Source organism: Bombyx mandarina, chromosome 09 (genome assembly GCF_030267445.1).
Source record: "Bombyx mandarina strain Sakado chromosome 09, ASM3026744v2".
NCBI classification, from domain to species: Eukaryota; Metazoa; Arthropoda; class Insecta; order Lepidoptera; family Bombycidae; genus Bombyx; species Bombyx mandarina.
Genome location: NC_143216.1, coordinates 12,455,012 through 12,482,074, shown reverse-complemented (window position 1 = coordinate 12,482,074; position 27,063 = coordinate 12,455,012). Strand labels below are relative to the sequence as shown.

General features: G+C 35.9%; 2 protein-coding genes across 6 annotated transcripts in view; both read right to left on the bottom strand.

Moving 5' to 3' along the window:
* slo (calcium-activated potassium channel slo) overlaps positions 1 to 12,805 on the bottom strand; it is a 78,930-nt gene extending 66,125 nt beyond the window's left edge. For all 5 annotated transcript variants that reach the window (XM_089729924.1, XM_089729923.1, XM_089729922.1 and 2 more), the window contains exon 1: positions 12,437 to 12,805. In XM_089729924.1, the coding sequence (XP_089586050.1) occupies positions 12,437 to 12,682 (246 nt within the window). In that variant the 5' untranslated portion in view covers positions 12,683 to 12,805. The remainder of the gene's footprint in view (positions 1 to 12,436) is intronic.
* Positions 12,806 to 17,859: 5,054 nt separating this feature from the next.
* On the bottom strand, positions 17,860 to 20,207 carry LOC114245232 (protein CutA homolog). Its single transcript, XM_028177327.2, has 3 exons — positions 20,049 to 20,207; positions 19,602 to 19,759; positions 17,860 to 18,079 (listed from the first exon to the last, which is right to left on the bottom strand). Exons 1-3 carry the CDS (start codon positions 20,155 to 20,157, stop codon positions 17,921 to 17,923), a joined length of 426 nt encoding a protein of 141 aa, XP_028033128.2. The 5' UTR covers positions 20,158 to 20,207; the 3' UTR covers positions 17,860 to 17,920.
* Between the last annotated feature and the right edge of the window lie 6,856 nt (positions 20,208 to 27,063).

Genomic DNA, 27,063 nt, shown 5'->3' with positions numbered 1-27,063 from the left:
TCACCGTGGAAGTCAATCGTGAACATTTGTTGAGTACGTATTTCATTAGAAAAATTGGTATCCGCCTGCGGGATTCGAACACCGGTGCATCGCTAGATACGAATGCAACGGACGTATTATCCTTTAGGCCACGACGACTTCAAAGTCGAGATTAACCCGACTCTGTCCCCGTACCGCCTTTATTATAATCTGGCGTTACGGCGTCCGCCTACATTTCTTCGATATTTATCAAAGCAATATTTTATCAGTTTAAATAATAATCTAACAATATCTTAATATCACATAAGTCGTTTTCCACGACTTAACCGTTTTAATATGAAAACTAAATAAAACCTCATTTTTCTAACAAAATAACGATACACGATGTAATAATAGGAACGATTATAAAATTAGCTTTTAATCATAACAGTGACGTGATTGTGCAGGATTACTGTGGCGACATATATCGGTCGGATCTGGTCTAAGTTTGAATTGCGATGAAACAAGAATTGTGACAAAATTCTCAATAGTAAGGTCATCGTCGCTGTATATCACGATTTTCTATTATCTAACGCCCGTTGATATAGCCCAGCTATTGTCTGAAGATAAGTACTATTCATTTTAAATAAATAAAGCTTGTTTATCTCATGCAAAAATGACTGAACGAATTTGGACGAACGGACAGTACCTATACTTTTTATCAGGGTAAACATCGATCTATTACCACTAGTAATAGATCTGGTAATAACATCGATGAGGGTAAATGATATTATGACCAGAGCAATGTCGTATGCGTATTATGATAAGTGCAAAAGTGTGTTCATTTTTTCGTGATTTTACGGACCAAGGGTTTTACAAATTGACCGGTCCTTTATTCAACAGAAAGTGCAACAAATTTCTGAATTACAAATTGAACGCGACAGATTATATTTGTAATTCATTTGATAGGCTAGTAAGCGTTATTGAAATAACAACTGGCAACTGTAACATTATAGACTATATGTGAAGCTAGCAAACCCTCGAAGTTACTAGCAATGAATATGCAAAAAAAAACTATTCTGACTTCCTCTTTATCAGCACTTAATGAGCCTTAAAGGTTTATTAACCACCCTACCTATTTCTGCTGCGAAGCAGCTATGCGTTTCGGTTTGAAATGTGTGGCAGCCGTTGTACTGTTAAAACTGAGACCTTACAACTCATGTCTCAAAGTGGGTGGCGGCATTTACGTTGCAGATGTCTATGGGCTCGTCCATCCATCTAAGCTATAAATAAAAAAAGCTTACCATCGAATCACCCAGTTTACCTACGTTCAAATAAATAAATTAGTTGAAATCGGATCCAAAACAGAAATTGTGATTCAACAATTTTCATAAGTACCTACTCCGAAATCTCTTTCGTAATCTCGACCGCGATTCACTTATCTCGGAAGTCAATTTTCTTTTGACCTTTTCGCTATCGAGTTAAGGAAGGGACTCCGAAGCGCCTCCGCTGCTGTCGAACCCCTTTTACCCAAGATCTTTGACGTTCTCTTTGTACGGATGTGATTTTATTTTGATTCAACCTTTTTGAGACTTTGAGAGTGAAATTTGTATGTCGAAAATATACATTTATATTTATATTGACAAAGCATGTACGGATGTGCCTACTCACTTTGGATTCATAATATTAGACTTGTTGTCGAATTCGAAGTTTTATTAGTTTATTATTGTTCAAAGATGTTTTTTATTTCCTACCTAAGCTGATAGCCTTGAGAGGCTATTTCAGCGTAATCTTAACTAGTAGGTGAGCTCACGGGGCTCAAACCTGACGACGTTGCTAACACGAACCCTAGCAAGAGCCGTGCTTCGCAGAATCCACTACCGGGTCGGAAACGCGACGCACTGAGAAGATCCGGGTTCGACGAGAACGATGACCGGTGCTTGAGGTACCTAAAAGCACCGTTAGTGGATCAGCAGGATTCGAAATGACGTGTTTTGGGCGACGCCGACTATTTTCCATTCTGTCCGCAGGATCAGGAATGTAGTTACCGGCGGCCACGATGAGAGGGTTCTCGTGTCGTTCCGCTTTATCGAAGTGGCTCAAAGACCATGGATGACATTAGATTAAGCGCGCTCCGTCGCAAACCTGTAAACTGAGAGTCTGATATCGGATTCAATTAATCTGTAAATGTTTACAGCAAATTCGAAATGCAACGGGACAGCGACGTTTAGTGTTCAAGACGAGATAGTTCATTCGGACAATGGGGTCATTAGATTTCTCGGAATATTTCGCCACGACTTTGATATTTCCGATGTGAGTAATGAATATTTTGTAGTTCTAATGAGTTATAAAAGCCGTAAGTCTTTCTGTGTGGGGCATCGTTGTCCATGCTGTTTCTTCCGTGACGAATACCTACATGAGTTTTGGTACCAAAGCATAATTGTTTTGAAATAAATTTGTTATTAACTTCACGCTGAACAAAGACCCCGAGGTCCATATTAACCATATTTTAATAATAAACATCATGAATAATTATCAGCGTAAATCGTTAAGCTAAGTTTTTAACTGATATCAAGTTATTTGAAATTAAAACAGTGATTATTCAACACTTCATTACCATTTGTGGTATTTATACCATCGCCCTGAACGCCCGTGTTTGTCAGTAATTGTGACAACCTAATATCCCAAAATGGGCAGCAGCATACACTGAGGTATTTATGTGCGCCGGTAGCCGCATAGTATTAGAGGACAGTAAACCAGTGTATCTATCCACGCTAAAAAGGTAATTAAACTCAAAACGTATTATGTTTCTATGAAATATTTTCTAAAGAATCGTCGAGGGATACGCACGAAAATCCGTTCTGAAATCTAGCATTTTTACCATTAATACGTTTGTCAGAATTTTGGCAAACAGCCGACCGTATTTGGAGCGTTGGCGCGCCAATTCGACTGATACTACACAAGCAGGTCGGAGCCGTAAATGGGATGTACAACGTTACTCCTAACTACATATAAAAACATAATAATATGTTGCCATTAAGTACATACCTACTTGACCCGATATAGTGCACTAAGTAACTTAACAAATTCGATTGTCAAAGGTTTTTGTACCTTTGACATTTGCAAAATCAATCAAACCTCACTGTTTATTAACAGATTAGAATTAAACTTAAAAAAAAACTGATTAAATGATACAAGCCTTTTTTATTTCTCTTATAAAGATTTGTAATAATATTTTATAAGCAACGTAAATAGGCAAACAAAACAGTTAGATATCATTTTTTCTTCTGACACAATCACATATTTCTTTTATTGCGCAAGATTCTCGGCCCAGGGCTCACCTAAAAGACGCCTCCTACTCTAAAGAAAAGATCTAACTCATTATTATATAATAAAAAAAGTTTTTTTTATTTTTTTTTATTTCTTAGATGGGTGGACGAGCTCACAGCCCACCTGGTGTTAAGTGGTTACTGGAGCCCATAGACATCCACAACGTAAATGCGCCACCAACCAAAAGTGTCCCACAACCATTGTAACGGTGAAATTAATTTGAACTGTTCTATTAGGAGTTAGCTTAACATCTAGCTTATGAGAAATGTGGTTGGTACAGATAACCTCCGGGTATTTTACGAGTAGGTAGACAATTTTAAAACCGATAAAAATAAATTGAAGTATCTTCAACTGTGCCGCAAAAAAAAAACATCAATGACATTAGTAAGTATACCTAATCCAAATTTTAATGAATCTCAAACTCAATATTAGGGTTGACACAATCTTTGTTCTGCGAGACAAAAGATCCGCGCCTACACGAGTCCGGAATTTGCTGAATACGAGCTTATTACGAATTCCAATGTGTCGAACCAGCCTTTATACATAAATAGATTAATAGTTTGGTAACAATAGCGCTAGAGTAGTTAACGGAGCTCATATTATACCTACGAGTGTTGTCAGGATCAGTCTTCGGATATGAGGTTGATGAAATTGTTTTGTAGAATAGCTCTCCCAGCTTTGAAATCGTAACGCATAAGTGCTTTGTAGCAGTAATAATAGGTTGAATGGCGGTATCTATTTGCTGTAGTTTACTACCTAGAAATATATGTAATTAAATAAATATATGAAAAATATTTTGGTTTTTCTTTAAAAATCTGTTGTTCTTATTATGAATACGATATAATCAGATGCGCTGGAAAAAGAAATGACAGTACTAACAAGAATCTTAAATCTGTCGAGAAAAACTACCCGTTCAATAATAACATAACAATATTATGCAGAGTTCGTGCCAAGGACACCAATGCTAATGCACAAAAGTACTTACATGATTACATTATAAGACAAAGTCAATCTTGTTAGAAAAATATATTTTCTTATGGTTGTCATATTGTTTGTAGTTTATTATGTTGAGTCGTAAATAATGTCTTAAATTTGATATTTCATTTCAAAGTTTAAACAACAAATATTCCTTTTATTTTGTTTATTATGAAGATGTTTGTTCTTCTTTGTGAGTATGGCAATTGTCTTCTTGAGATGCCGTTTTTGGCAGTGGAATGAAGTTGATTTATTTGAAATTGTAACCCATTGGGATGAAATTGTATGAAACAAGAAAAATGACGAGATGAGATGAAACGAAATAACGGCGCAGTTAAATGACGGGAATTCACTGATAATTCAGTGGATTTTTTAGATAAGTTAGGATAATTACTCACGTAGACGACAAAATATTAGCAATGTCTTACCATTTTTAGAAGCGCTAGTGAGTACAGCTTCGATCCGTCTGCATATTAAATTCACGACTCGGAAATAGAAGTTAGATGCAGGAGGAAAGCGTTTCGTTGTCGTTTCTATTCTGGTTAAATGTCAAATGTCGTTTATTATGTACGATGCTGCCGTACTTCTGACCGTATTCGGAGGGACCTCGGCAGATGTGGAGCATCGATTGGCCGGGATGAATTCAGTGCAGAAATAGATAGGCGGACCCAATTTCGAAAGGTCACTTTTCCATTTGGGTTCTGTATCCGTTTAGATATGAATGATTGGCACTGATTTCTTTACGAGGTTTTTGTTTGACTGAATTTTCCGATGTTTCAAAAGAACTTTAAAATTCAATTAGGCTCTGAACAAATCCATGTGAAATTGTGTTGAGTGATATATTGTGACATATATCGACACATTCAATGGGCAATAACAAGACAAAGTAAATTTTTACGGCACACCTTTATCGGTGTGTATTTTTAACTGCCTGTGTAATAAAAAAGATAATTCATTGTATTCACTTATTAAGCTACAATATTACATTTATTTTATTAAATTATATACTTAAACTTCACAATTAAGTGGAATAAAATCAAAGCGAATGGAATTGATTTAAAGTTTATCTTTTTATTCTTTCGGTCCTTTTATGGGAGTCCAGAGATGACCTCAACCCTACCACTATTTTGATGCGTGAGTTCGTATTCCCAGTTTTATTAAAGGAATAGATGGGATCGTTTTATCAACCGGTACGCTTTCACAATACTAACATTAATAAAAGTGTAATGTTTAATCTGAAAACCTACGAATAAATAATCTATATCTATACTAATATATAAATCTACAGTGGTTTTTTACGGATGTTCCGTTATAACTACTGAACCATACATCTGATTGAATTTTAACTTGGTACCTATGTAGAAAATACATGTGGTTAATGGATAGGCTAATATTTATATGAGTGTTGGACACCCTAATATTAATAACAATAAATAATAATGTTAATTTTAAATGCGAGTACGGCTAGTAAGTCTTTATACTATAATAAATAGTAAGACTTATTATTTATTCGTAGCTTAAAACCAATACGTAAACTTATCATATGAGAGAATTCTATAATATTCTCGATGGGTAAAGAGGTACGTATGTATATACATTATGCATAGTATATATTACGTACGTAGCAAACAGTGCGTAGTTGTTTATCCATAGCCCGGGTGGAGGGAGTTGCTCAAAGGCCCGACCCGCGCCCCCCGTAAGGGGACACAAGGACCCCACGTATTGTATATCCAAACTAAGTCGAAATGTATGTGTCGTTTTAAAAGGATTCAGGATTCATCCGGAACGAGATGAATTGGTACATGGGTAGTACTATCTATCCGAACGTCCTTGTCATCGTCATTGCTAATTTACCGAGAGAATAGAGAGAGAAGATTTGGCACATAAGCTGATAAGTCAGCGTAGCCCCTGAAAGGGCTTATTGCTGATTTATTATACGAAAATGTAAAGCCATTGTAAACGACTGTCAACATGGAAGCGCATTATAACAGACTTAAAAAAAGAGGATGTTTTCAATTTGATTGTATTTTTGTGCATATTAACTCAGAACTTATTTCCAGATGAATTGATATTGAAAATTATTTATTATGGTAAGGTCTGATGCTTCTCGTGCGTTTCCGTTTCAATTTTATTAAGATTTTATTACGTAACCCCTGAAAGGGCTTGATTTATTATACGAAGATTTGTGATGCCGTTGTAAACGATTGTCAACATAGAAGTGTATTTTAACAGACTTAAAAAAGAGGAAGTTCTCAATTTGACTGTATTTTGTTTTTCTGCCTATTACCTCATAACCCTTTCCCAGGCGAATTGATTTTGATAATACTTTTTTATGGTGAAGGCTGGTGCGGTTCCGTTTCAGTTTTATTAAGATTTTAGCAGTAATTTAATAATTATCCGTAATAATGCATGTTTTGACTTCGAAATACGGTGAAGATATTATTATTATTATTATGTTTTGTTGGGTTCGGTTTTCTTTATTGTGACAGCAGTTTCGTCTTCTAAGGAGAAACTCTTGTATACCGCAACTAGTTTAAAACTTTAATAAGGTCACATCCGACACTCGCTCTGGGGAAGATGTCTTTTAATATATATATGTATTTCCCTAGTCACTACAGTGAAATGTAGTTTTATCCGATTCAGATCGAAGCGTTGTGACCTAGATCATGACCTAAGCACGAGCTAATACGATTAATGGATGTAGCTACGTTAGAAACGTCGGCAACAATAGTTTTGGTTGTATAGCTTTAGCTATGTTTTGTAATATGCCATAGAGTAAAAAGCGTGCTAACAACACTCTTTTTAACAGCCTTTTTTATTAACGTCAAAACTTTTTATCTACTATTTTGTCAATTCTTTTCATTTGATAGCTTGTGCTTGTAATGTTATTAACTTTTAAAAAAAAATAAAAAGATTTGACCAGTATTTTTTTGTTATTCTTATTATGTTTAATTAACTTCGACTACAAGTATGGATGTTGTCATATAATGTTGCAATAGGTTTTCTTTACCCATTTTTTATTAATATAAAATATATCTTTGTTATATTTTTTATTTTATTTTTCTATTGGTTAGGTGGGTGGACGAGCTCACGGCCCACCTGGTGTTAAATGATACCGGAGCCCATACATATCTACAACGTAAATGCCGTCACCCACCTTGAAATATAAGTTCTAAGGTCTCAGTATGGTTACAATGGCTGCCCCACCCTTCGAACCGAAACGCATCACTGCTTCACGGCAGAAATAGACAGGGTAGTGGTGGTATCTACCCGTGCGGACTCACAAGAGGTCCTATCACCAGTAAGGACCGCCAGTAACCGCTCGTCCACCCATCTAAGCAATAAAAAAAAAAGTCGTCAACGTTATAAAAAATTAACGGCAATCGAATAATTTATGGCAGGCGAGGCAGCTCGAGAATTTTACACGAAATGTGTTTAAGTAATGAAATAAACTTCCATGTTTGTATTCTGGTTAGTAAAAAAAGTAGTTTGTCACGCGATATCGGGTGCTATGTGCCTTTTTAGGTGGTTTCCTAATTTAATACACGATTTATAATTTAAGCTGTTTTTACGGTTTAACGTAAGAATCTTCCGCGGCCATGAAAACTGTAAAATATTCGAAGAATTTAAAAGTAGTTTTAATTATACCTACGACTCGCGAAAGAAAAAGAAAATCGATTTTAATTGAATATTAAACACGACAGCGTAGAAGAACTGTTTTACACAAGTGTTTTTGTTCCATACCCTTTTTTTTATTGCTTAGATGGGTGGACGAGCTCACAGCCCATCTGGTGTTGAGTGGTTACTGGAGCCCATAGACATCTATAACTTAAATGCGTCACCCACCTTGAATATTGATTTTTTAGAGAATTAATAGAGAATTTACCACGGAATCGGAAACACTACACACTGAGAAGACCTGGCAAGAAATTCAGTGGGCTGTGTCTGTGGGTTAGAACGGTGACCGGTGCTTGAGGTACCTAAAAGCACCTTTAGTGGATCGGGAGGATCCGAAATGACGTATTTAGGGCGACATAGACTCTCACTCGAACCATCGGTTCTCTGTGCAGCGACAGACTCCCCACGGCTTCAATTAATGAAAATCATTTGTTGGTTAATTTCCAATGTAAAATTCCTATTGATTCGGCGTTACTGCAAAATAAAACCTGTTTTTTTGGAACATCAATATTCATTGTGAATCAACCGGTTTTCTGTATTTGGTGTCTGCATACAGAAGTTTACATCAGTGCAGATAGACGTGAGTCATCGGCCAATGACATCAGAACGACCTTTTGAGTTTGTTGAGTTGAAAAATAAACGAACATTAAAAGAGACTAGAGGACCCGCAGTAGTTGAAATTCGACTATAATTAATTAGTATTGTAAGTTTGTACACTATTATGATTGTATTTTATACTTCTATAATCACAAATTTTGCCAAGACTACACTATAAAAAATATTAACAAAGACAAACAATATTTAATCTCAATTTGACAACAGACGTCAAGAACAAAAGTTTGAGAATAAATAGCATGCATGCGTGTGTGCGTCAAATACATGGTATGTAGTGTGTGTAATGTTTTCTTTATTGATTTAATGTATCTTTTATGCATTATTTTAAAAAAATATTATCATTGTGCACTTCTTCTCTATATTCTCTATAAGTGTGGAAAATTTCATACTCCTCCGTCTGCGCAATTTTCGTAAAAAGGGATACAAAGTTTTTGCTTTACGTATTAATATATAGATATTGATCTATCTAAGAAATATAGTCCGAAGATTGTTACGTCACAACACGTCACCTGATCGATGAAGAAGTGATTTCTCAAAAACTATGTCCTTTAGTCTGCCGCGATTTCCTTTCTTTTCAGTGCACAACTATTCAAAACGTTTGCCATAAAACTACAAAACCGTACTACGTTAAAAGGAATTTCTTTTAATTAAATTAAAATATTTGTTCATGTAAATAGTATATAGAATGAACGAATTACGAATATCAATTAAGTAATGTACAGAATGTAGGTTGTTGTTAGCAAAATTTAAGTGCGAATAAATTATATTAGTTAGTCGAATTGTAGTTGTAGTTATAGTTGTAAGTAATAGTAGATTTCAGGGGTGGCTTTAAATTAATTCGGTTCTTATTTATGTTCTAAGATATTTTAAAACTTCGAAACTTCAATCGATACGAACGTCGCGTGGATAATCCAATACTTCTTTTCATTCATATAGCTGCATTCAGAGGCGATGCAACCAGAGCAGGCGCTAACGAAAGGGAAAATGTACTTGAAAATGGGCTAGGGGGCCGCATCGATATTCCGTAAGTGGGTCACGGTCCTGGCGTTTCGCGTCCCGCACCGCCAGAGGGCGCCCACACCCTTCAAACATCCCATTACTGGCGTGACGTAGGAAGGTATTGATTCGAGATTATGTAGGCATTTACGGTACATCGAAATGGTACATGTTCATAGTGTTTACGGTTTGAACTTGCGTTCGTTAACACGGAAGTTTCGAGAATTTGCGTTTACCATTGTTTTTCGAATTCGTGAGACTGCAAAATTTGACTTTTTAGTAAAATGAAATGAATGCTATTTTAATGGAATTTTTGATGAAACTTAGTAATCAAATGATTATATAAATAGGTATAAGCAATTACGAACTATTTTCTTCTGTTTATCTTTGTTTTTAGTTTGTACCTTGAAACAGAAGCTTTAGTTTTGTAAATAAAATCGCTTTAGAATCATTTTTTTCCACTTTTATAAGGAAAAACTTCGACGATTATAATCTAACCGCTTTTAAAATTTCTTATATTTCTGGTGATTATGTTCCAACATCGAACATTGGGCGAAAAACAATTTGGTTTATTTTAATTTATTTTCAAAAGATCTGTCGGAACATTAATAAATTATTCCACAATGTTTTAATCGAGGAAGTAAGATTAAGTATTGCTACATTTGAAAAAAACATTATTGAGTATTAACCAAGTATTTAAATTAATTAAAAAGTCGACTAAAACTCATTATATTGACGAAAAGTACATAATAAGTGTGGAAAAATATATTATAAGGAGTTTAATAGATTTTACGAATGTACAACAATGAGGAACTTAAAAATAGGTTCTCAATATCCTAATAACAAGAGAAGCCTCTTCCAAAAGCTTACATCACGTGCATGATTCAGAGATTATTTGCGTACCTACATAATTAAACACAAGATGAATGATAATTACTCCAAGTACGTGGGCCGAATATGTATGATGGTATTGAGCGAACGGAAATATCTTTAGTATGTACATACTTCTTATTATTTTAATCATGGTCGTTTTAATCCAAGTAATTGACAAGGTTCTAAGCGGGCATGTTATTAAAAAAAACGTTAACCATCAGATGATGGTCTTTTTTTTTTTGGTCAGTTGGAAATCGCCGGACTTCGCCCTCCACTGGGGATAGCGGGCGGAGCATGTCGGAGTCGAACGGACTAAAACCTCCTGTCTCTCAACAACCAGCGTCCAAACCTCGCATTAGACAGAACTCATGAAAAGGCAAAGGGGGGAAAGTGAAGCGTTTAGTGCGGAGCACATCTCTCCCATCACCCTCCCCTCGGGACGCCGGACTGGCGGTCGTCGGCGCCACGACCATCAGCCCTCTCGGTCGGCAGGCTATTCAAAGCCCGCCTAGATGGCGCCGGTTAGAGTGAGTTATCCTACGGAATACCCCGCTGGGTCAGAAGCAGCGTGGGTCAACGATATTAGCTTTCAGAGGTAGGCAGTATTATTGCTATTGGCTTTCGATGCTACTCCCGTATAATGAATTTAGGAAGAAGATTTAAATAGAACTATCTGGCACTTTTATGTCATTTAGAGTGACGCTTATTATTATATTTTTGTTTCATACTGTCATTCCGAATACTTAGATGGAATGACCTGTATTTTGAGATTCAGCAATTTGTTCAAATCCTCGATTATATAATCTCAGATAAGACCAACGCTTCCTGGGATCGTGTCTCCTTGTTCCCCTATTCCTCATATTGTATAACAATGATCAGTTAAGGTTAGATTAGGTATGATAATTTTTTATTCAAAGTTTCAACTAATTCAAGCAACAAATACGATAATTGGATGTGATTCGAACATCTAGTCAGCATGAGCTTAATCGTGAAAGCGTCTAAGCTCTGAAAAGCTCACGAATACTATCGAACATACTTAGCTTACTAGACCTCAAATTTCAGTGACAATTACTAATTACCAATTACTAATTGTCATTCAAATTATCGTGAAAATTAATTTTCAACTAGGAAGTATGTAGTTCCAACACAGGTCTTTGTCATTGCGGTTCGTTCTATTTGAAAGATACCACTGACTGGTAGCCGTTAAATGACCTAATAATTAGTAATAGCCGTTAAAAATCCATTAAACAGCCATTAATTAACGGCGCCCATAACGCGCAGTCATTGCTCGAAGGCAATAACGTTGACAATAAAAATACGAAACATAAAATCCGGGGCGAAGGGGTGTGTATCGCGAACCATCGGATTTAATGGCTCGTGACGTCATTGTCTTGCGGGTTGATGGGAATTTTCCTCTTCGATAAGCAAAAGGTTCTGTCGTTTAATCTGATTGCGTTTTACTGAAATAATTTAAAATTATACTACACATGTTGTGTCGTGTTTTGAATATTCCATTTTGGGTGATTTTGTTCTGCATTAACATGATGTACCCGGGAATAAAATACTTAGAAAATATGTTGTATGCTCGTAATCTGTGAGGATTCGGTCGTAATAATTAAGTAATGGACAAAAACAATTTAAATATTAATAGTCAAAAAACAAATGATAATTATTTTGTTGTACTAAATAATAGTTTATTTTATACCACAGACTTGCCGCGAGTTTTTGTGTTCAACCTAACTGGTTTATCGATTAGCTTATCAGAAGGTCACCGATTGGTAAGGTCAATTGCGTGTAAGCGTAATGATCTGATTGTAAGCTTGTTTTGTTTTGAGTTTATTTAAAAAAGAAAAAAAAAAGTGAGGGTGTTTGTTTTTCACTGGCGAGTGGGTGGAAATGATAACACTCGTTATTTCAACGTATAACATTGCTGGATGTTACGTTTACGTAATTCTATTAGTTTTCATTAATTATTGGCGAGGCGGTGAATAATAAAGCACGGTAGACTTACCAGAATACGTCCGGTGGTGGTCTGACCGGAAATGAGTTCGCCGGCCCAGTCTTTCGCTTCGGTCATGAAGGTCCCTCGAACTCCTGTTTGCCCTGTCTCGCGGCCTTCTGCTCCTTCTGCTTGGGGTCGTTGGGCGCGAGCTCGGGCTCCTTGTGACAGCAGACGAACGCGCACGCGCGCCATAGTAGCACCACGAGCAGTCCCGCGAGGAACGTGAAGATCGACGAGAGCAGGAAACACCACCATCTTCGGACACTGAGGCAGTCATAATTAGGGTTCGGCGTAGTCGCCTCTTCCTCGGACGAAGCCATTCCCCGAGGGCGCGAGGCATTCAGTCAGACGCGCCATGCACGTGCTCCGATGCGCGCGCCCCCTCGCCGTGCTCGCGCGCGACTGCGACCGCTCCCGCCGGCGCGCCCCGCGGTCGATGTCGCCCGATCGATCCGCACAAGCGCACTACTTCATCGCGCTCAACTTCTTTATCCTTCTCCGCTCGGCGACACTCTTCAGGCCTGTCGCCTCATCGTCGACGATACCTTTATGACTGCAGATGTTTCCGGAATTAATTTTATCGGTGCCATAACAAGCGAGCGACGGTTCTGTGTACTCGTGCGTTCGAAGATGCCTGTTTCACTGTTGAACGTTTTGCGCGAACTGTATTATTTTTTCGGGGAATGCGGAGGTTTTCGTCAAAGGTCAATGTATTCCGAATTTGTCCCGTTCAGCGTAGCGAGCTACGGCGCCCTGTTACTGCGTCAGCGGTCGCTACGAAACTTGTAGATGTCTACGGGTGCGCTACGATTGGTTGCCGAGAATGCGAAGCGCCGATATCTTCACGTCCTTCCCATATAATATGAAATGGTGGCTGTTTGTCTTTTCTTTGTTGGATACGGTCTATATTTTATGTGGATCGCCTTCAGTTTAATATATATGAGGCAATTAGGGGATTACAACAGCCTTTATGTTAGGGCGCGGTTGAGTGGTATTGGAAAACGATTTTTCAACTGAATTGTTTCTCTTAAGGCGCGTTGACGTAACCTTCAGTCCGAACTATTATATATTTATGATGTGAACGTTTGTACCCAGTTTGTATAATTTATAAGTGTTTGCTTGACAGGTGAAGTTTCAACGTTTCTATTTTTAACTGATTTCAAAAGGAGGAGGTTCTCGATTTGGCTGCTTTTAAGATTTTATAAAGAATTTGCTTCGACTATATTGATGATATTCTCATTCTCATTCTAAATTACCTCATTTCTTTATTTTTTTAGGTCACATGTATCTACTTATGTAATTAGCGGTGATTGTGACGTAGCCATCTTAGAACACAAGAAATTTGACAGACGCCTTACGTTTTCAAGATACATATTCCGAACAACATTAAGACCGGCGGTGTATCGAACAATTTCACCCGCTCGGTGGAAGACCTGCCCTTCGTCGTGATTTCCCAAACTGATCTTTATGTCTAGTATTATAACTACTTTTATTTAAGGCTTGATCTTGCGTTTTTTATTGTCTTATATTATTTGTGACGTTTAGAAGAATTGTGGTGGGCAAGGTAGAAGGGCAAAGACCCGTCGGCCGGCCACCAAACCGTTGGTCGGATCAGATAACAGCGCTCACTGGACTCTCTGTTGCGAACGCCCTGAGAGAAGCCGAAAACCGAAGCAAATGGAAGCTGACGGTACAAAGAGCCACGAAGGGCTTTCAGGGACACGACCTTCAGCAATGAAGTATTCGACTAAGAAGAAGAAGAAGAATAAATAGGTACTTTACAGTTTCCGCGTCACGGAATGATGTCAGTCGTAAAATATGGAGTTTTAATTATGACCATGACTTAAAAACACTGAATTACTCGAATGTCCGGAGGTTTTAACCAGTAACCGTTTAAGCCATATCGATGAAAGAACCAAGATGAACTGTGCAGTGAGCTGGTATGAAATATATCATGTAGAATTTTAGGGGCCAGGCAAATGGGTGTCCGATAATTTAACTCTAGTGATCTTATGTGACATATTTATTTATTTCTTTCTTAGATGGTTGGACGAGCTCACAGTCCAGCTGGAGTTAAGTTGATGGTAACTGGAGCCCATGGACATCTACAACGTAAATGCGCCACCCATCTTGATATAAGATACAGATATAAGTTCTAAGGCCTCTAGTATAGTTACAACGGCTGCCCCACCCTTCAAACCGAAACGCATTACCACTTCACGGCAGAAATAGGCAGGGTGGTGGTACCTACCCGTGCGGACTGACAAGAGGTCCTACCATCAGTAATGTCATAACCCGTATCTCCAAACACCCTCCGCGTGGTTCCTTTTTTTTTTTCGGGCACGGGGCCGACCCTTCTACGAGCTATCCGCACATAGGCACGCGGGGTATGTGAAACTTGACGGTCTGCTCATGTTTGAATCAGGATATTTTTAGGGCCTTACGTCCGCGTGGATCCTGCATTAGCTATAAAAAATTGGTCCGGATAACTTTGCCCAAGATGTCCATTCTTCTCACACGCACAAAATATGTGATGCATAGTTTCGATCTTCTCCATGCAGTAACGTTTATTTTGTGAGTCCGATTCATCTTAATCTGGTGCTCTACAGCACCTTACGTCTTACGTCTTAGCTGACTTCCACTAAGCCTTCCGGATTTTCCTATGTTAATTATGTCCGTCAAACTTTCTACTTTTATTCTCCCGTAGATTGGTAAATGACTTAACGACCCGCTTTGTTAGTTTGCTATCGAAGTCCCATGGGTATCGGAACCCGAATACCGCCACCCACCATGAGACAAGAAATCGAAATATCGGTTACAAAATTAAATAATGAACGGGTCGCTTACGGCCTCAAACTAGGATCCGCCCTACTACGAGAACCAGAGACTGTTAAACATACATGCATACAGGTATTTGAAATATAAAAGAGCTGACACAAATATTTGTCCGAAGTGGGAATTGAACCTACGACCCTCGACCCAGTAGCATGGGCGCTAACAACATCATCATCGAGTCAGACAAATATTGTTGCGAGCTTTATTTTATCACTACAGTCCCACACTTCAAACAGAAACGAATGAGATGAGATGAAATCGCTGCAGAGATGAGCGGATGGTGGTGCCTATACGCGCGGGCTTAATAAACGTTTTCCCACCAGTTAGAACCACTTGGAAATCACTATTCTGGTAAAGACGCTCACTTTGCACTGCAGGAAGACTTGTTTCTCATAAGATAATGGTTAATTGTTAGCGGTGTATATAAGTCTAAGGAATGCTATTAGCTTAGCCAAGCTTTTTCTTATCGTTATGTATGTTTTTGCGGCCTTGATGATGCACTGATGAGTGGTTGATGGGCATCGACAATCACAACCGCTGTCTAGGAACACATGAAGCGGTGACGAAACTACCAACAATTAATTTAGTGAAATATGTTAAGGTCCTCAACTCAATCAGGTGGTACGTTTTTTTTTTTATTGCCTTTGTAGGCAGACGTGCATACGGCCCACCTGATGGTGAGTGGTTACCGTCGCTCATGGACTTCAGCAATGCCAGGGGCAGAGCCAAGCCGCTGCCTACCAACATGGTACGTGTTCGTTGGGAGTTCACGTTCCTGAATATGAAGAGCAATCAACAATTTTACGTACAAATAATCACAAAGTAATGGTGATTTTGTAGGGGAATGATACTCCGCCCCGCTTAGCTTACTACGCATTTATAGTAATGAGCAACATACGTTAGTCAGTCAGTGGTCAACGTGCAGCGATCCACCGCGGTCGCTGACGCGAATAAACATGTAATTATAAGTAATGTTTTATTGACCGCTCCGATGAGGTTTATGAAGGACAACACGCAACAAACAACCAACGCACACGCATCCTCCTCCTTCATCTCGCAATAAACCTCACACTGGTGACCCCGACGTGATATGCTTAATACTTCGACAAAGCGACGCGACACGTTGACCCCCTTATTATGGCCGTCGCTGATTATGTATCCGACACAGGCGATGGGCCAACGTAAAGCCGCCTTCACCTGAAGCATCTTGGATCCCCCGGATCCACTCTCGGTACATTAAGGCTCTTCAAGCATTGTCGAACTTGTCGATTAAGACGAACAGTTCGACAAACGAACCCACAGACATAACTCACTAAGTTCTTCGTTTGATCTTCTCAGTGTGTCGCGATTCAGATCCGGTGGCAGATTATGCGAGGCACTGCTCTCGTTAGCGCCAGCGTTAGCACTCTTAGTTTGAGCCCCGTGAGCTCACCTACCAGACTTAACGTAACTGGAACAGCCCCTTAGGTATAAGGTATAAGGAAGTAAGGTATAAAGTATAAGGTAACAATACCAATTAATAGGTACGGAAAAAAATTCTATATGCTCAATCGTATAAATACAGTCTGCGTTTGGCAGTAAATCAATGTCCATGATTCGATATGTTATCGTTCTATTAACAAACCATGCACTGAGTCCCTACTTCTATTAGATGTACGTGGATCTATGTGATTTGGTTCGATTCCATCGTTTTCCCTCAGAACAATAAGTACATTGAGAGTGAAACCTAAAAAAATGTTTGCCGGTCTACAAGTTGATGCAAATACTTAATAGTTACCTAAGTACCACTTTCTCTCTTTCACTTCCTGAGAGCTATTGACGAGTTTGAGGTATGAACAATATTTATTTTCAAGTGTCAATAACAGTAGGTAGGTATATATATAATATTTTTTTTATTGCCCTTGTAGGCAGACGAGCATACGGCCCACCTGATGGTGAGTGGTTACCGTCGCCCATAGACTTCAGCAATGCCAGGGGCAGAGTCAAGCCGCTGCCTAACTATCCATAAACATTGGTACAGTAAAGCTATTGTTGTACCTACTTCAGTTGAATAGTTCATGCCCGATCTATTTTAGGAGCTACCGGCATCCTGAAACAACGACTACCCTGCCACATTGGATTTAGATTTCATAATAAAAGTTGATCTGGGTGCTGGACTAGCAGTTGCTTCTAACCAAAAAAATTGCAAGATGATACCTGACCCGCACTGACCAATGCAGTCATCATAGTGTGAAAAATAATGATCAACTAGTCTCATAATTCTATTAACATCTAACTCAATAAATAAACATCTAAAATTCATTTTATTGCATAATACAGTTCACCACTAGTGTTTTAATTAGAGATAGTCACATACTTGTATATTTTTGGCTTTAATAGGTGGACAAGCTCACGGTCTGCCTGGTGTTAAGAAGTATCTGGAACCTTTTATACTGCTTCACGGAAGAAACAGGCAGGGTGGGGTACCCACAGTTTTCTAACCTATTGTCTCGAATTTCTGATTAGATGAAGTTTGGTTAGTTCAAACAACTTTCTGATAAGCTAAAGCTCGAAGTTCTAATATAGCTGAGATCGGATGATAGTATACTAAAATGCCATTAAGTATTTAACTATAATTTTTATTCTTAAAACACATTAACAATTAATTAATCTTTATTCTCATTCTGGCACAATATCTCCAATCCATTTCAGGTATGGTGGATTACCGTTCTTTATGGGTACCGATATAACTTCGCAAACTTCATATGGATGCTTGGAGCGTACATACTCTGTTAGTTTATCAACTTGAGATGTACGAGTTTTTATCATAAGTAAGGTCTGAAAATAAAACAGTTTCGATGTCAATTTCGTGAATTAAACAAAAGCTATTCGAAAGCAAAAAATGAAAAAAATATTTTCTAAAAACACACGAAAACAACTTAAAAAAGTTATGGGTTCTTCTATGAAGCGAGCTAGTGTGTTTTTAGTTTGTCATAATTTAAAACTTAATATTATGTAGTCTTGTACCTGTAGTTAGGCACAGCCTCTTTCTACAGTCAAATATCTGTGTGATCTACTATCAAGGGAATGACAATGATAATACAATAGGGGTTGAACTTGAAAGTCTCAAAATCGGTAACCACATTTTGCTAATTGTAATGAATTCTGAGAGTTTAACACTAATCCTAAGAACTGTTCTTGTATGCATACTGTACTGTATTGACTGTACTCGGTCAAATGAATATATATCTTTATTTTTCGCAATAATGAAATAACACTTTTTTTAAACATATTATTATCCGCAACACGCTTCTTCGCAAATTGACTGGTAATTAAAAAAGTTATCAATTTTATTATTATAACTGCCTTTTTTTTCTTAAAAAGGGAAGGTATATCTAGTAGTACATAAGTGAAGTAAGCATATTCTACAAATTGTATTTCTTGAATAGGGTATTATAACATTTAAATCTTTTACAAACATATGAAAATGGTCAATGTGACCAGTAATGTTAGATTTAATGATAAAGTAATAGAATGATCAACATTAGCTTAAATGAGACTACAGTCAAAATCTGTTATAACGACATCGAAGGGACTGCTCATATTCAGTCGTAAAAACCGATAGTCTTAACAACCGGTGATGTTTAATGTGTATTGTGCAAGTAGAAACAAATCGATAGGGAATTATTGGAAAAATATATTTACATAATACGCGACTTTTCTTCAATATTAATTTGTTTTCTTTTTCTTTGCGACATTTTGAAAGGTTCACGAATAACTCCACAAAGTTTTGGTGCGTCTGTGTATAGATAAGTAACAAACTAACTGAAGAGATATGAAGAAGCGGGCTTTGACTCTACCGCATGCACGTGTTTTGTTTCTAAGAATTAGAAAAGACCCTACACTAAACTAAATCCTATTATTTTCTTTCCTGATTTTAATAGCCATTGAAGACAAATGTGGATACCTATTCAAATTGTTTACAATACAGCTTAGCCGGTCGTTCTAACAGATCTAATTCTCCAAAATATTAATTAAATGTGGTCGTTTTATGAGGTATGTTGTTATTACCAATGTCGTAGAAAGCAATATTTTTAATAAGGCGGTCATATGGTATTCAGCCGGGACCTTTGTTCTTGGTTATTATAACCGGCATGTTGTATTAAACGATGTCGTAGTAAACGGTTTTGACTGTATATCCTTTTTAAAGTAAATACAATGCCAGTAAAAAAGTTTAAAAAAAAAACAATTATATAGTGTTATTGTTAAAGTTATTCACAATCCATTACTTCTGACATAGACTGTGGCTAGAATGTTAGTATAAATTTATTTATTGGTATTTTGGAGAAACATATGTAACCTCTTTATCTTCATTAATTTCATTTTTCCACTCATAAATAGATGTTATTCCGGGAATGAAGTTTACACAGGCAGCAAGCTTATTCTTCACCAGACCATGACCTATAGTTCTTCCAACTTCATCATTGGGTACTGTCACATATACCACCGAATATTTGTCTAAAAAATTAATGTGATGCAAAATGTTCTTAAACATATGAAAACAATGCAATCTAGTTATTAATGATGGACTTTTCAACGGTTTAAGTATTAATTTTACTTAGGAAATTGGTGTTGATATTTTCCTTAATTTAGTTCAATTCCTCATATTACTTCCCCTATTTGGTAAATCTTTGAAGTCAATCATAGTTATTGTTTAAATATGTAAGGATATAAATGTTAATGTAGGTAATTATAAATTTTAGTTGTACTTTTGACGAATCAAATAAAGAATTATTTCATGATTTACCACTATCAACACTTCCAGAAGACATATTTGTTTGACTATAAACAAAACAAGGCCTCACTATTGATAGATAAAAAGTTAAAACAGTTTTCCTGTTTAAAGAAATCAGCATGTTATTTACTAAATATTGACTTTTATGACCAGAGAGAGAGAGAATAACATTATTGTATGAGTTTTTGACATTGGCAATCATTCAGGCAAGGCATATGGAACTTATGTACATAGGTACCGTACCTCGTACGGTACCGTAAAATGGGGCGATTAGGGACAAATTCCAACTTTATGAGCAATTTTAAGGTAGTTGTTGATGTATATAATGCTATATCAGGATCAAAATGATTGAGTCTTGGGGGCATCTTTGTTGTCTAATTTAAAATTATGCAACTAGCATTCCAGTTTAAGCAAAAAATGCAAAAAATAGGTGTAATCCCTATTTACCCGAAAATTGCGGTTAATTGGGACGAAATGAGAAATTTGCTAGGGTTGGCACTACTTTTATTTTTATAAATAGTTTTAATTTATTTATTTATTTAGTTGCACCAACAAAGTGATCATCAATAAAAAAAATTGAGAAACTGACAAAAGTACATGGCAGACATCACCTCAATTATAGGTGCAATCGACAGTGCAGTAACAACAATATATATATATTTACACATATATAGTGGGCTTTCTTAGAAACGGTTTATATTTCTCCGTTCTTGGTAAGTACTTAGGGGGCTGATATTTCTATCTGGGTTAAGAGATTAGGTGTGTCGGTTATTCCATGGATAAATCAGATGAATACCCCCACTCTGAACAAATATTAAATATTTTATTATGTATTACTTAGACATTTTTGTCCACCTTGAGATTTCATTGATCTTGTTACATGTCTCTGCAAAATCGACTTACTTATATTAAATTGCTTATCTATTTCAACTAAAGACTTATTCCCAATTTCGCTTCGATAAACCAGATTTTTACCAACAAATTTAAAAAATATTGTTATAACTACATAGACAACCCTACAAACCTGTACCTATTTATACTTAGGTCGTTACCATTTCACGTATTCTCATCCCAATTGACCCCTTTTTCGTTGTTATTTGTACCTAAGACGTCCCCAATATCCTCAAAAACAACAGATTTTTACATGTATTTTTATTTAATCAAATACATTAAAACCAATAACAACTGAGACTTACCTTTAATATATATGCTGGTTCAAACACTAAATAACGTTTATAAATCATAGTCGTCTTCTATTATGATCAAATAAATAAAAGAGAGCAAAGTTTCTAGCACTAAAATAATTACCACCACAGAAAGTTAATTTGAAACGCGATTTTTTATAAGTTAGCAGCTATTATCATGCATATTCAGAGTTGTTTTGTGAACTTTCAACATTCTACTATTAAACTACAAAAAAATGGAAGATTTTGCAACGAATATAAAACTTATATTGAGCGTCGAAAGATTTTCCCGGTTTTTTCCCGATTCGCCTTTCAATCCCTAATCGCCCCATTTTACCGGTACTGATAAAGTATTTCTTTCAAGTCATGTTCGTTATTTGAAAGGTCAAATGGAATGAAAACGAAAATAATAAAATACAATTAACGATGAGAGAAAAATAAAACGTTCCCCTTCATCATTTTAGATGAATTAGCTTCATTTGATTCCTTTGCAATACCTCTTTAAAATATAATAATTTAAAATAGACTTGGCTCTGGCTTCTTTAACAATTTATTAGAGGTGACAAAATTTATAGGTGAATGAAGTTAGCCCCTCAAAAAAATTTATTTTTCCTATTTTATACTTATTTTCTATTAATTCGTTTGTTCATCATTTGTTCATGATTGTTCACTGTTAATAATTGTTTGTTCTGCAATTATTTATTTAAAAAAAAAATTTAAAAATATACCTACAAGTTAGCCCCTCTAATGCAATTTTTATTATTTTTTCATCCTTAATGACTCGTAAATATTCATTTTCGATTGTTCTTATACAAAACACGTTTGTTCTCTTTCGAAATTACTCGTTTTTTGTTTAATTTACTATTTTTATTAGTTGAATAAATGTATGCAAAATATGTGTACTGCGCATGCGTCAACTATAATGCCTAAACTTTATACGCGGTTTTAATCGTGAAAAAAAAACAAATATAAATCCTGAAGGAGCAATTAATTGGTATACAGTTTAATTAAAAAAATAAAAAAATAAATAAATGAAATAATGTGCATTGGCGTTAAGTTAGACCAAATACATTTTTTCCATCCTCTTACCTATCGTATTAAAATGTTATTTTACTAATGTTAGGAATATAATTTCGACTGTGTAAAAAAGTTATTATAATGTATACCTATATTATCTCTTGAAAGATAAATAATGAACATATTTACTTATTTGTTTATATTACCTATGTGAACTCCCTATCTTTTTTATACCTTCATAACGATAAGTAGGAGGATGGAAAAAATGTATTTGGTCTAACTTAACGCCAATGCACATTATTTCATTTATTTATTTTTTAATTTTTTTAATTAAACAGTATACCAATTAAATGCTCCTACAGGATTTATATTTGTTTTTTTTTTCACGATTAAAATCGCGTAGAAAGTTTAGGCATTATAGTTGACGCATGCGCAGTACACATATTTTGCATACATTTATTCAAATAATAAAAATAGTAAATTAAACAAAAAACGAGTAATTTCGAAAGAGAACAAACGTGTTTTATATAAGAACAATCGAAAATGAATATTTACGAGTCATTAAGGATGAAAAAATATTAAAAATTGCATTAGAGGGGCTAACTTGTAGGTATATTTTTAAATTTTTTTTTAAAATAAATAAATGCAGAACAAACAATTATTAACAGTGAACAATCATGAACAAATGATGAACATACGAATTAATAGAAAATAAGTATAAAAAAGGGAAAATAAAATTTTTTGAGGGGCTAACTTCATTCACCTAAAATTTATCTCGATACCTTCGCCTTCTTGTATAGAAAATCAGAATACCGTACCGTTAAATGGGGTAAATAGGGACAAAATCGAACTTCAGATTGAATTTTAAAATAGTTCCAATTAAATAGTCACTGCTTATCCAAAGAAATAAGTTGAGTCTTGAACGTACCTAGGTGATAAAAACCGTTACAATATTTTAATTATTCAATTCAAAGAAATAATCGGAAAAATAATGGCCGTCCCAACACGGTTAAGGGTTAAATTGGGATATTTGTAAGGGTTGTCAGTTCGCGGTACTGCGATGTATAGGTAGGTAGGTAGGTGCCATACAATTATTTATATGGACCGAAATGATGAATACAATCCATAATTTATGCACAATACACAACATAGTGTAAATTAAGCTGGTTTCTATTCCGAAGCGATGTGACGTGAATGATAATCAACAATACAATGATTAAAAAAAGTATGTGCATGTTATATTTTAGAAAATGATTATTTAATTTCCTTAAAAATCACAACTCTGAAACAAAATCATAAAATAGAATAAAAAATAGAAAACAAAAGGACTGGAAATGCAATAATACAATTTTATTTAATCAACATTTTCAAAATAATCTTTGAGCAAGAGTAAGATATCAGGTGAATAAGATAAAAAAGCAGATTTATCTGATTACTGCCTATAATAACAAAAATAAAAGAAATTCTTTCTAAGCTAAATAACGAAACTCAATTAATTCACTCACTCATATTTGGAACCTAGATATCTCGGATTTTTAATTAATGTTACATTTAAAATCTGAGGCCAGTTTTTATTTGTCTGTGCGTTGTGAATGTTAAAAAAATCATGATTCGACGCGTGAATAGATTCTGAAATAACAAAAGTTTTGATTCGTTTGAGTTCTTTTTAATTTTTAATTTAATTTTATTGCTATAAAGGACATACGACCGGGCAGATATTACAAGGTAAATGTCGCGAAAAAATGTAATTATATATATACTTTTCTTTTACCTATAGTACTTACATAAACTAACTGATAAACACATTAACCTTCTTTACATCACGCAATTGAGTGATAGTATAGGCTAAAAAATCTATTATAAGATATCAGTGACAACCCTAACAAGCCATCCCTATTTTGTCTTTTGGCGTTCCAACTTTGTGTTTTCTCGTCCCTAATTTTTCCAGTCTCGTTCCAAATTACCCACATACGTCCCAATTTTCCCCAAAAAGAAAGGAAAAAATATACATTTTTTATTTTGTCGAAATATTGTATTTAAAATAAGAATATTGCAACTTACCGTTTGTTGTGGTATTTCCAGGTGTATTAAAAACTTATATAAACTGATCTTATTGAAAAAACAACGATAATATTACTTTTTTTAAAAGTTCTTTAAGCTGTTTTAAAACGCACTTTTCAACCACTATTTTCAATTTAATTTGACGAATTTTTGGGACCAACTTAACTCATATTTAGTACTTCCATAGTTAACTTGGTCTTTCTTCTATACATTGATAAATATTAACATAAACAAAATTAGGTAGATTCCGTGCTACAGGTACTTTGAGAATCTTCCGCAGGTTTGTCCCAATTTACCCCAGGATCCCAATTTACCCCATGTCATGGTACTGTATAACTTTTGGCGGGAGCACAAAGTGTCAAGTTGTGTGAAATAGTTTTAGTAGGTAGCTACCGTAACCTACTCAGTACCTAGGTATTTAACAGATCAGATGTTTTGTGTAGATCATTATCTGTTTAACATGTTTAAAAGTGAACAAGTGTAGAAAAAATAAACAAAATCTCTGGAGTGGCATCTCGGATTTTTGTAAAGTAACAATAAAATTAATATTAAGTAGGTAGGTATGTATGTACGGTATAATGCCGGCCACTGACATGCGCGCAAACATTCGTACATTGTACGAATATTTGCGCGCATGTGAAGGGCCGTCAAACATTCATTCGCAAACCTAGCGGCTGTGCAAATGGGTTCGCATACTCAATTTGCGAACCCGTTTGCGCTTCCTCCTACACTTGTTTACGAATGTCTCACGAATTTCTCCTCCTTTTTAATTCGTCAATAGAACATTGAAAAGAAAAAGAGTTTTGAATTCTTTCCCAGACATAATTAACAGCCATGCTGTTTTTATGGGATTTCTTTTCATGAAGATACGCTACACAGTAGACGTCACGAACTATGAAAATGGCGATACGTCCGTTACCTTCGCAGTCGTCGGCGCAACTGGGCAAGCGAATGTGTGGAAGACTACGCGAAGGTTCGAGGTTCGCGCGCATTGATGTCTGTTAAAAAACCGACACAGCTTGGAAAACCACGAATGCAGCGAAAACTTTGCATAATCATTCGCAAATGTCGTCCTACACTTGCGGGTTGCGTATTCGTGCGCATGTGTGTGACCGGTGTAACATAAAGTAGTAGTAGTTTTATTTTTCCAAATGGAAAGGCAAAGGTATCACACCATACACCCTAATCTTTTTTAAATATATATTTTTATGAAATATGATATTATGAAATGAAATGAAGCTGATTAATTTAATATGAAACATGGCATGGCACGAATTGAAATGAAATGAATTGAAATGAGATGAGATGATATGATATGGGATATTTTTATGAAAAATGATAATATGGAGTGAAATGAAATGAAGAATTTGAGACATTAATCAACTGGGATGCAATTAAATGAAATGAGATGATATGGGATGAAATATAAACTTGGTAAAATGGTGGTCGTGTACTGAGATTTTTTCAGTGGACTTTTTGGAGGATCCCGAGAAGTTACGTCCAACGGCTTTGTGTCATTTTCCCACATTTGTGCACTTTCATAGATACTAAACAGTTAATAAAGCACCGTTATTACACATTTAAACCTGAAGAAACACTAAGTAGACAAAATAAAACAAATCGTACAACTTCACACCTCGCGTTCCCGCCAAAAAGTCCATAGATTATACACATAATATATTTGAAAAAGTCGGTTTAACATAATATGTACATTGCAAGTTAGGCTCAATGAATTTGGCCCCTCTTTTTTGATGTTCGGTTTTTTTTTTTTATTATTTGTTCGTCGTTTGTTCGTTAGTGTTCGAATGTACTTCGTACGTTTTTTTTTAGGATTGAAGGATTACTGTTGGCTCGGAGGCTTTTCCAGTTTCACCAGGACAGATGGGCGAGCCAAGGCTCAGCCAGGAGGGGTGGGATTTGCTAACAGCTACCCGAGCGCCTCCGAGAAGACCTAACAACTCAAGAGCAGCTGCTTCGCGAATTAATTTACTACCGGATCGGAATCGCGACCCGCTGAGAAGATCCGGCGAGAAACTCAGCGAGTTGATTCACGGGCTAGGCTGCACGGCGAACTCTTTGTCGAGTTCGACGAGTACGGTTACCGGGGTCCCTAAGCCTGCTCCTAGTGTTAGAGCTGAACTTTGTACGTACGTTTGCTTATTAGATATAAAATAATTAATAATTGGGAATTTAATTGTTTTTATGATCGAACAATCACCAATAATCGTCGAACAAACGATAATTGATTAAAATTAATTAATCTGAGCGATAAAAATAAAGATATCTAGCAAGGGGAGGGCACTTAAGCGTGGGTGATCATTTGTTTAATTTATTAATTATAAATAAATAAAAGACGAATAAACAATTTTTACCTTCGAACATTAACGAACAAGAATTAAAAATTAAAAAAAAAAACCGAAAATCAAAAAAAGGGGGGCCAAATTCACTGAGCCTGCAAATTATTATATCAAATTATGTCAAATTTGTTTTTTTTATATATTTGGCTGTTTCCAATTGACCAATGGCCTCTAACATAATCCATTGTTTAAATATACTTTTATAACTTTATTATTCCATGAACTAATTTTAAAGTTCTGAGAAATCGATATTGTTGTCTTCTTTTATCAGAAAATTCAGTAGAAAAAAATAATTATAAACTATCATTTAGGACTATTTCAGCAACTATTGTAGATGCAATGTATAAGATTTATATTCAATATTTTTGACGCTTTGTCCATATCCCCTAAGTTCAAATTATCAAAAAT